Below are 11,841 nucleotides of genomic sequence, written 5' to 3' on the forward strand. Positions count from 1 at the left end.
TTGTCTTGTAACAGGGTTCTAATATCAAATCTCACACACATGTATACTATTTGCAGGAGAGACATTTTATGTTTTTCTGATTGAGAACATTTGACTTACTTATAAATATAGGAATAGGTGCTTTAGTGAGACTCATGGACATTTCATTCATTTTTTTCTGGTATTGCTTGCTCAGCTGTGTTATTATCATCTCATCTGACTGGCTTATGACGTGTTAGAGTATAACTTTAATAGTTTGGCTGCTGCAAAGCTGGCTTGTCTGTTGCTCCGATGACTGAGTATATATAGAGTCTTCCTTGTGTCTTACCAACTGACTTACGCTACTCAATCTGATAAAGCTATTGTTCTTACAGGAAATAACTCAATTTCTTGATGAAGTTTTTAGGCATTTTTGGTCGTCAACTTTTTAGATATTTTTGGTTTTTAATTGTGTAGGCATTTCTTGGTTTTAAAAAATTTTAGGTGTTTTTTGTTTACAAATTTTTAGGCAATTTTGGTTTTTGAAGTTTTAGGCGGTTTTGGTTTACAAATTTTTAGGTGGTTTTTAAGGGTTTTTGGTTGAGAAATTTTTTAGGCTCCGTTTACTTTTGCATTGATGAAGAAAGATCTTTCACAATGAGTCAAGAGAATAGGAGATGAGAGAAGTCAGAAAATTCCTTATAGTAATAGGACATTTCTGTGGTGTTGTCATGCTTTCACTCAAGACTTTTAATAAGCCGCTGTTGTCGCTGTCCTTTGGGTACTCAGTCTTCATCTTAGTCGTCTCTATTATTTGCAGCTAGTCTGTTGTCTAGTCTCGCACACACCCGAGCCGGTATCCCAGATGCTATGGTTACGTCTGGGGCTATGGAAGTCCTAATGAAACACCTGAACTCGCAATACAATCTCGTCAGAACTTCTTGCGCTGTCGCTCTTGGCTATTTGTCTTTCAACAAGACTGCTGCCAGAAAGCTCTTCTCTTGCTGCCGCAATACTCCTGGACTCTATGATAAACTTATTGACAACATCGACTCTGATGCCAGGATTAGCGATGAATTTAGACAAGATTTTGAGAGAGCTAAGAAAATAGGGTTACCATCACAGAGGTAAGTATATGAGCAAAGATAATAGGTTTACCATCACAGAGGTGAGTATATGAACAAAGATAATTGGTTTACCATCACAGAGGTGAGTATATAAGCAAAGATAATAGGTTTACCATCTCAGAGATAGGAATATGAGCAAAGATAATAGGTTTACCATCACAGAGGTAGGGATATGAGCAAAGATAATAGGTTTACCATCTCAGAGGTAAGTATATGAGCAAAGATAATAGGTTTACCATCTCAGAGGTAGGGCTATGAGCAAAGAAAATAGGGTTACCATCACAGAGGTAGGGATATGAGCAAAGATAATAGGTTTACCATCTCAGAGGTAGGGCTATGAGCAAAGAAAATAGGGTTACCATCTCAGAGGTAGGAATATGAGCAAAGATAATAGGTTTACCATCACAGAGGTAGGGATATGAGCAAAGACAATAGGTTTACCATCACAGAGGTAAGTATATGAGCAAAGATAATAGGTTTACCATCTCAGAAGTAAGGCTATGAGCAAAGAAAATAGGTTTACCATCTCAGAGGTAGGGCTATGAGCAAAGATAATAGGTTTACCATCACAGAGGTAGGGATATGAGCAAAGATAATAGGTTTACCATCTCAGAGGTAAGCATATGAGCAAAGATAATAGGTTTACCATCTCAGAGGTAGGGCTATGAGCAAAGGTAGTAAGTTTACCATCACAGAGGCAGGGATATGAGCAAAGATAATAGGTTTACCATCTCAGAGGTAAGTATATGAGCAAAGATAATAGGTTTACCATCTCAGAGGTAGGGATATGAGCAAAGATAATAGGTTTACTATCGAAGAGGTAGGGCTATGAGCAAAGGTAGTAAGTTTACTATCACAGAGGCAGGGATATAAGCAAAGATAATAGGTTTACCATCTCAGAGGCAGGGATATGAGCAAAGATAATAGGGTTACCATCACAGAGGTAGGGATATGAGCAGAGATAATAGGTTTACCATCTCAGAGGCAGGGATATGAGCAAAGAAAATAGGTTTACCATCACAGAGGTGAGTATATGAGCAAAGATAATAGGTTTACCATCTCAGAGGTAAGAATATGAGCAAAGATAATAGGTTTACTATCACAGAAGTAAGTATATGAGCAAAGATAATAGGTTTACCATCACAGAGGTGAGTATATGAGCAAAGATAATAGGTTTACCATCTCAGAGGTAGGAATATGAGCAAAGATAATAGGTTTACTATCACAGAAGTAAGTATATGAGCAAAGATAATAGGTTTACCATCACAGAGGTAGGAATATGAGCAGAGATAATAGGTTTACCATCACAGAGGTGAGTATATGAGCAAAGATAATAGGTTTACCATCTCAGAGGTAGGAATATGAGCAAAGATAATAGGTTTACTATCACAGAGGTAGGGATATGAGCAAAGATAATAGGTTTACCATCTCAGAGGCAGGGATATGAGCAAAGATAATAGGGTTACCATCACAGAGGCAGGGATATGAGCAAAGATAATAGGTTTACCATCACAGAGGTAGGGATATGAGCAAAGATAATAGGTTTACCATCACAGAGGTGAGTATATAAGCAAAGATAATAGGTTTACCATCTCAGAGGCAGGGATATGAGCAAAGATAATAGGTTTACCATCTCAGAGGCAGGGATATGAGCAAAGATAATAGGGTTACCATCACAGAGGCAGGGATATGAGCAAAGATAATAGGTTTACCATCTCAGCGGTAGGGATATGAGCAAAGATAATAGGGTTACCATCACAGAGGCAGGGATATGAGCAAAGATAATAGGTTTACTATCACAGAGGCAGGGCTATGAGCAAATATAATAGGTTTACTATCTCAGAGGTAGGGCTATGAGCAAAGATAATAGGTTTACTATCTCAGAGGTAGGGCTATGAGCAAAGATAATAGGTTTACCATCTCAGAGGTAGGGATATGAGCAAAGATAATAGGTTTACCATCTCAGAGACAGGGCTATGAGCAAAGATAATAGGTTTACTATCTCAGAGGCAGGGATATGAGCAAAGATAATAGGTTTACTATCACAGAGGCAGGGCTATGAGCAAATATAATAGGTTTACTATCTCAGAGGTAGGGCTATGAGCAAAGATAATAGGTTTACTATCTCAGAGGTAGGGCTATGAGCAAAGATAATAGGTTTACCATCTCAGAGGTAGGGATATGAGCAAAGATAATAGGTTTACCATCTCAGAGACAGGGCTATGAGCAAAGATAATAGGTTTACTATCTCAGAGGCAGGGATATGAGCAAAGATAATAGGTTTACCATCTCAGAGGTAGGGATATGAGCAAAGAAAATAGGGTTACCATCACAGAGGTGAGTATATAAGCAAAGATAATAGGTTTACCATCACAGAGGTAGGGCTATGAGCAAAGAAAATAGGTTTACCATCTCAGAGGTAGGGATATGAGCTAAGATAATAGGTTTACCATCTCAGAGGTAGGGATATGAGCAAAGATAATAGGTTTACTATCGACTAGGTAGGGCTATGAGCAAAGAAAATAGAGTTACCATCACAGAGGTGAGTATATAAGCAAAGATAATAGGTTTACCATCACAGAGGTGAGTATATAAGCAAAGATAATAGGTTTACCATCTCAGAGGCAGGGATATGAGCAAAGATAATAGGTTTACTATCACAGAGGTAGGGCTATGAGCAAAGATAATAGGTTTACTATCACAGAGGTAGGGCTATGAGCAAAGAAAATAGGGTTACCATCACAGAGGTGAGTATATAAGCAAAGATAATAGGTTTACCATCACAGAGGTGAGTATATAAGCAAAGATAATAGGTTTACCATCTCAGAGGCAGGGATATGAGCAAAAATAATAGGTTTACCATCTCAGAGGTAGGGATATGAGCAAAGATAATAGGTTTACTATCGAAGAGGTAGGGATATGAGCAAAGATAATAGGTTTACCATCTCAGAGGTAGGGATATGAGCAAAGATAATAGGTTTACTATCTCAGAGGTAGGGCTATGAGCAAAGATAATAGGTTTACCATCTCAGAGGTAGGGATATGAGCAAAGATAATAGGTTTACCATCTCAGAGGTAGGGATATGAGCAAAGATAATAGGTTTACTATCTCAGAGGTAGGGCTATGAGCAAAGATAATAGGTTTACCATCTCAGAGGTAGGGATATGAGCAAAGATAATAGGTTTACCATCTCAGAGACAGGGCTATGAGCAAAGATAATAGGTTTACTATCTCAGAGGCAGGGATATGAGCAAAGATAATAGGTTTACCATCTCAGAGGTAGGGATATGAGCAAAGATAATAGGTTTACCATCTCAGAGACAGGGCTATGAGCAAAGATAATAGGTTTACTATCTCAGAAGCAGGGATATGAGCAAAGATAATAGGGTTACCATCACAGAGGCAGGGATATGAGCAAAGAAAATAGGGTTACCATCACAGAGGTGAGTATATAAGCAAAGATAATAGGTTTACCATCACAGAGGTGAGTATATAAGCAAAGATAATAGGTTTACCATCTCAGAGGCAGGGATATGAGCAAAGATAATAGGTTTACTATCACAGAGGTAGGGCTATGAGCAAAGATAATAGGTTTACTATCACAGAGGTAGAGATAGAGCATGAAACTTACGGTAATACTTTGCCTTCTTTATTATGCAATTTTATGTTATACTCTGGGGTATTTTTAGTTATACTCTGTGCTATTGTGTGAAGTTGTGTTATACTCTTTGATACTGTAAAGTAGTGTGTCATACTATGTGATACTTTGTAATACTGTGTTGTAGACTATGTGATCCTGTGTTAACACTATGTTATACTTTAGTGCATTGTCTAACACTGTAGTGTAGCATAACATACATGTAGTATAAAATTGCGTAGCACAATTTCATACTATGTTATACTTTGTATGTAACACAGCGATATACACTGGAACCTCGGTTCTCGAATATAATCCATTCCAGGTTGTTCGGAAACCGAGTTGTTTGAGATCCAAAACAATTATTCTCATTAGACTTAATGTATGTAAATTTTAATCTGTTTCAAACCTAAATAACAACTTCGGTAATGTATTTTTTTAACATTTTAGACCATAAACTGTATTGTATACTATCTACTATAAATAAAAACGAGTAAATATAGATCACGTTTATTTTTAATAAATGATTTTCTATCTATGATGATAAAAACAAAAAGTAAAAATTCCGTATGTTTTGCTCTTAAAACGTTCTACGTTAAGATACAATACCAAAAATTACAGAAATTGATAATGAAACATCAAAAAATGCAACAGATCAGTTACATCAAAAATTGCGTGAAAAATAAAAATATAAACAGCAATGGCACGCTTTGAAGGAGAATCCTCCTCCAAAACAATTTAGGGTAACTCGACTGTAGGGGTTATCTCCCTAGCAAATCTCTTTGGTAGAGGAGACGTCCTAGATGGTTCCTTACTTTTTGTAAAGAGTTTATGAAGCGTCACTTGCCTCTCCCTTTGTTAACAAATGTTTCCATGCTGTTTCCGCAGCTGTCCCGAACCTTTAATGCTAATGGGCATGCTCCGGTTTATTTGAGAACCGAATTTATGTTCGAGATCCAAGACGAACAAGTCTCAATTTTTTTTGTCGACAACCGAATTGGTCGAGAACCGAAGCATTCAAGAACCGAGGTTCCACTGTACTCCCTTCTACCCACAAAGGTTTCTATTAACTGAAAAGCATTTAGAGCTGCTCTAATCAATAAATTATTTATAATCGTCACACTTCCTATTCTCAGCCAGATTTATATATAGTTATTTATGCATTTTTTATATATAATTATTTATACATGTACATAATTATTTTATGTAGTTAATTATATATGTTTATTTATATATAATTATTTCTATTGCAGTCTGGAAAAGAATGGAGGACCGCCTGCTTGTCCACCAAGGAGAGAAGGTAACTTCTTAACATCTTTAATAAAATCCTGTTATACATTTTGCTGCTTACACGTCTGTTAACACGCGCTATTAAACTATTCAGACAAGTTGTCTTTGCTTCTATCATTAGAGCATGATTGAGAGTTATCTTACTACTCATCTTTGTACTGATACCTGCATTGTATGACTTTGTTTAGGGACCGTGAGCCACATGTGTTTGCATCCCATTGGTTGATAACAGTGAGTGATGGAATCAGTCCCCCTATGTCTTGTAACTGTTGTCTTTTTATCACAATTAGTATTATGCATCTCTCTCACCATCAGAAAATAAACCTTTATTGTTAATAAGTCATAAACATGCATACTTCCCTCAGAATATCATGTTCGCTATTGGGTATCGATTCGTGGATAGCGTATTCGCTTGTAAAAACAAGCACACCTACTATTTATTTGAAGAAAGGCTTTTTTTATTTGTATTAATTTTCTTTTAAGCTATTTGCATTTTATAGAGTGTCAAAATCTAGTTTTGGCCTGTTTGGACAGCATTTAAAAAAAATTAAATGTTTATATTGAAAGTCTGTTTTTACAATTAAAAAATTCTGCCAATACTTGTGTTCTCCTTTGCTAACACATAGATTATACAATACTCACTGATAGTGTTGGTTTATTTTAATCAATTAAAACAATAGCGTGACTTGCTAAAGTTTTGTGACAAATGTATGAAGTTGCGTTCGGGCATCCGCTAGAGGTGCCCCTAGTTTGTTTTTGCATGTGTTGAACCGAAATATTCTTGAAAAGACATTGCATCACTTCATCATAGAGTGTCAAAATTGTGTTAGTTACCAAAGCTCTGAAAAAGTATAGTGGAGGCTCTTCAACAGTGAACTGTCTGTTTGTCAAAGGTGTATCCGAAACTGTTTATAGTAGTATATAGTGCCCATGGAAAAAACAACTCCAACTCTGGTTCCTGTTTGGTCTGTGCATGTTTTTGTGTTTCTGACCATGTTAACTGTTGGTAAGGTTGGGCGTGTAAATCTTGCATGTTTGGTTACATTGTGAATTTGTGATAGATGTATATAATGACTGTGAGCCAATCAGAATTCGTTTCATTTCTGTTATACTCTGTTGCGATGAGCAGACCTTTTTAACAGAGCATCATTACAGAAAAAAACTTATTTAATTTTCAAGTGAAAATGTGGATATTTAACCAACTAGAATCAAGTAGTGAGTCATTTATTTTGATAAGAGTTGAAGAATGCGCAAGTCCTTGATCTTGTCTCCCAGGTTCAAGTCGACCAAAGACTGGTGTTAGCTATAAGAAAGGCTACAAAGATAATCGGGCCTCAACAGCCAAGGCAAAACTTGCAGCACGGGCAGTGTCAGCTCCAGCCAAAACACGCAGCAGGTCTGCTATATAAATATCTGGCCAGAGGCATTCTTGTTATAACCTACATTTATGCATCTACAAATGCTGAAAGTACCTCTATTGCTTCTCAAGTAGGAACTTGCTATGCATCTAATGATAGGATAACTTCTACACTCCAAATCTATCATATTATTTTTTCTCTTTTGTTCATTTTTAATTATTGCAGGTTTTTTCTTTCAGCCAAAAGTATTACAGTATTTGTTAACAGTTTTTGTGCATGTTACCTCTTACTAGCAAGACATCGCATTTTTATGCTATTCCACTCTACGATTCACGAACCAGCCACTTTAACTTTAGCCAATATGTACCAGTTCAGCTGTTGTCATTGTCTGATTTGTCGTATTTACAGTTGACAGAGTCTGAGCAACATTTACATTACAACATTCCATGCTGACTACCACTGTACCCGTCCTAATTGTTACTCTTCATATAATTTACCACCATTTATATTGTTACATTTCATTTGCTCAAGTGATTTCCTGCTCGTCTCCTTCAATAAAATTCTACTCTCCCTTTAAAAAGACCTTTTGAAGTTTCTTTGAGACAAAATTCATTTTTTGTCTACTCACTGCTTACACGCAATTTTATTGCGCAATAGACAGGTTTCCCAACCTACGAGTAACAAATGCAAGTTTGGAGTTGTCCTCTCATACAATAGTAAACTGATTTTATTAGATGTAGCACACACCAGTTTTTGTTACACAATAAAAATATCCTCAACACTCAAAAAGCTTACAAGTTACAACTCAATTTGAGCTTGAGATACCAATAATAACATGTTGTCAAGAGTAAATATCTTTGACAAGCTTGATGCTAGTTCAATGCATGAAAACCTAACTATGTTCTTGCTTGGATTCACATCTGAATAATTTTATAAGATAAGCTATGTATACATAGGGGTTGTACGAGAGATTAACAATAATTTGGGATGCAGTGTATATATCGTTTAGACAATCTGTGACCAAAATTTAAAAAAACTCACACCATCTGATAACCTAAAAAGCTTGGTGCAGTTAAACGCTTGTCTACGATCTTGCAACTAGTTGGTCTCAATCATGACATCTCACAATTATAGTAATTTTTGTCAGGCTAAAATCGCTAAAATCTTAGATATTTTTAAAATAGGCTATTAAAGCTGAACAAAAGGATTTTCAGTTGGAAAAATAGTTTTAGGTTTTTAACTGGAAGAGGTTTATATTACAAAAATATATATATGAACCATTTGGCTAGTGAAAATCATCATATCTAATCAATATAACTAATATTTGTACCAAATATAAATGTCAATACAATGAAGCATAAATTGTAAACAGTTTATCTTGGTTAGACTGGTAAAATGTTGAACAGACAATGTGTCTATTTCTCAACAAGAACAGAGCACTGCGACTGCATGTCACCCAATTCCTTGCACTCAAATGAAGAGATGATGACGCAATCTCCAACCCGCTTAGCTGTGATATCGCATTCTATTTCTGCTGTTCCTCCAACCTTGACATTGCTGTAATGCAACAAGACAATTCTGAGTCAAATAAATGCTATAATTTATAACACTCAAAACATTCCAAGTTTTTCTTAAATGATCACAATTCACATATGCAAGGAAACTTACTGAGCTGTGTGTAAATTATTGTTATAAAAATATTTACATGAATATTATCATAACCCTTTAGCGCTATATGAACTAAGTCGTCAAAAATAATTATGGCTGAAATAATGATCTATTATTAATAAACATTTACCAGTATTCTAAGGTAATGCATTTGATTTTTGCATACTATTATACTATATTGCATATACATGTATTATACATGTTTTATAAAATTGCATTGCATTACATCAGTTCCAGCTGCAGTGTATCGCCTTGCGTTACATCACATATACTATATTATTTTGTATTATGTTATATTAATATAATATTACATGATGTCATTTTAACATTGTAGTAAGCTTTAGCATTGTTCTCTCCTTTATGAGAGATTATAATCAATAAATCCTAAACAAGCAAATACTAACAAACAGTTAGTTGTTAGCTGCAAAATGATTAATGCTTGTAAGTTCTACAAGTGTGAAAATTAGCACTGCCAGGTTAGAAGGCAAATTTTTTCAAACAGAATAGTGTCAATAAATTTTTAATAAAGTTTGACAAGCTTAAAACAGCAAATCGTATTTAAAGTCTTTAAAATCGCAGTGTCCGTTTATTGTGCCATTTAAACAAATGACTTACAGATTTATAACTCACCCGGCAGACATAGTTGTAGGTTTAAGGTTGCCAGCTGCTTCGAAGCTAAAGACACAGTCAGTCAACGGTTTGCTGATTGGACTTGTGAAAGAGACCTTGACCTTGAAAGTTTCTTCAAGCTTGACTTGCTTCTTGCTCTAAAACATAAATGGCTGTACCATAAAGTAGCTCGCTGTGTCAATGACAACCGTTTTATGTCAATATGCTCGTCCAATGATCTCTCTTTATACAGCCTGTTTAGATCACCGTTGTTATCTGCTTTGCCACTTTAAATACTGCAGCAGCTGCAGACACTAAACCTAATTTCTAAAACTTGAGCAAAACTTCTAGTACAACAGATGACTGGGTAGGCTGCCCGCATCTTTGCAATGGACATCCCTGACCCGATACTACTGATAAAGGCTTGCTCTTGCATCAACTTCCACAGTTATGAATTCAGCCATTTCAAAATATTTCAAGTTCTCTTTGAGATGCCATATGCATATTTATATAAATCTCAGTTTTTTGTGTATTCTATTTGTCCATGTGTTCAGTTATTGCAAAAAAATTTTAGAAATGAAAAACCAGCTGCGCACTGGATTTGAAGTCGGAACCTCCAGTAGTGCAAAAAGGTACACTATGCTGCCCAACTGGCTATATAATTAAATGGCGCACATACTTATTACACCTGCCAATCTTTCATGGCTTCACGCTTAACATTTCAGCTACGGTTATGCATGAAGTCATACCAGAAAAAAATATGTCCCCATCTACGTGAAGAAAGCTGCTTAAACTCAAATGGCCAACAAGACTATAATTGCAATCAGTATAGGCTGTAGAAGGCACTACTGCTGGTGCAGTATAAATTACACAGAAATAAACACAGTAAACACAAATAGCACAATACACAGGAATAAACAAACACCATTTAAAAGTTAGAATGATAAATGTTGTATATGTCGAATGAAAGTAAATTTTTTGTGCAAACTTTTTTATTACTCGTGCAACGCCGGGTATTCACCTAGTTTATTTGTATCTGACATCAAAGGTATTAAAGAAGCTTAATACAATAATAGGAATTAAACATAGCATTAAGCATTTTATACACTAAATCTGGAAAAACCCTGTTCATCAGTCATTTCTCCAGATCCAAGGGAGGCAACTTTAAAGTTGAAAGAACGACTATGAAAGAATGTAAAGAATTTTTTTTACACCCTTGGTAACTACCATTCATTAATACTTGTGAAAGAAGAAACAAAAGACTTTACAGATTTTTCTCTATGTAACTGGACAACCCTCTTAGAGACTAGTGGTAATTGTCCAATTCTGAGGCATAATAACTTAATGCACATTTGTGAGTAGAGCCCGCAATCTAAAGTGCAAGATGTATTTGTTTTAGCTCAGACAGCATACCGGCTTGATATCTGGAATTATGGTTCTCAGTCTAAAGTCATCCTGAGAAGCAAAAATCTGTTTGGTTTCTTTAACTGTGGCCATGTAGTTTATCTTCAATGCAGATCCGTGATCTACCATGTCTGCCTCGTAGTCACTGTATTTCACGTTCATTTTGAACATCTCCTCTGCAACACGTTAGACACTGTTAACATATTGAGCATCTCTTCTCTCACAGATTAAAAGTTTTAACGTATTGAAAATTCTCCTCTCTAACACATTAAAAACTATTAACATAACAAAAAATCACCTCTCTCACACATTAGAAACTGTAAACACATTGAAAATCACCTCTTAAACATATTAGCAGTTGTCAGCATTTTGAAAATTACTTCTCTGACACCTTAGAAACTGTCATATATAGCTACTTTAATTTGGAACATTTACAGAAAAAACTCTATTTGCAGTAAAAAATAATTAGCCTTAGTTCTTAGTAGCTAAATTGACCTAGAAGTCATTGCAGAATTCTGCAGAAGCAACTACTCGCATTAGTAAATATGCCATACTACTCTTTACTCTCTTGAGCAGTTACAGTATATACTGACTAATTTAATTAGCTAGCTCGAAGAAAGTGTAAATATTTGTAATTAAAACATGTCTGAAGTTTTTGATTTTAAAAACAATAACCTATCACAGAATAGCTAGACATTTTGCTATGAAATAGTAATTGGCATATTAATTAGTCATTCGCTATATTAAACTTTTTATTTGCTAATAAAACATAATATCTAATTAGTTTTA

General features: G+C 35.4%; 2 protein-coding genes across 2 annotated transcripts in view; one reads left to right on the plus strand and one right to left on the minus strand.

Moving 5' to 3' along the window:
- The window catches only part of LOC137390702 (ankyrin and armadillo repeat-containing protein-like), a 42,116-nt gene extending 34,215 nt beyond the window's left edge, over positions 1-7,901 (plus strand). The window contains exons 27-29 of the mRNA XM_068077025.1: positions 779-1,085; positions 5,977-6,023; positions 7,289-7,901. Of these exons, the coding sequence (XP_067933126.1) occupies positions 779-1,085; positions 5,977-6,023; positions 7,289-7,422 (488 nt within the window). The 3' untranslated portion in view covers positions 7,423-7,901. The remainder of the gene's footprint in view (positions 1-778; positions 1,086-5,976; positions 6,024-7,288) is intronic.
- A 179-nt stretch (positions 7,902-8,080) lies between these two features.
- LOC137389833 (hemocyte protein-glutamine gamma-glutamyltransferase-like) overlaps positions 8,081-11,841 on the minus strand; it is a 14,006-nt gene continuing 10,245 nt past the window's right edge. Inside the window, exons 14-16 of the mRNA XM_068075964.1 lie at positions 11,062-11,228; positions 9,670-9,806; positions 8,081-8,928 (exon numbers count right to left, since the gene is read on the minus strand). Coding sequence (XP_067932065.1) covers positions 8,787-8,928; positions 9,670-9,806; positions 11,062-11,228 — 446 coding nt within the window. The 3' untranslated portion in view covers positions 8,081-8,786. The remainder of the gene's footprint in view (positions 8,929-9,669; positions 9,807-11,061; positions 11,229-11,841) is intronic.

Source organism: Watersipora subatra, chromosome 3 (genome assembly GCF_963576615.1).
Source record: "Watersipora subatra chromosome 3, tzWatSuba1.1, whole genome shotgun sequence".
NCBI classification, from domain to species: domain Eukaryota; kingdom Metazoa; phylum Bryozoa; class Gymnolaemata; order Cheilostomatida; family Watersiporidae; genus Watersipora; species Watersipora subatra.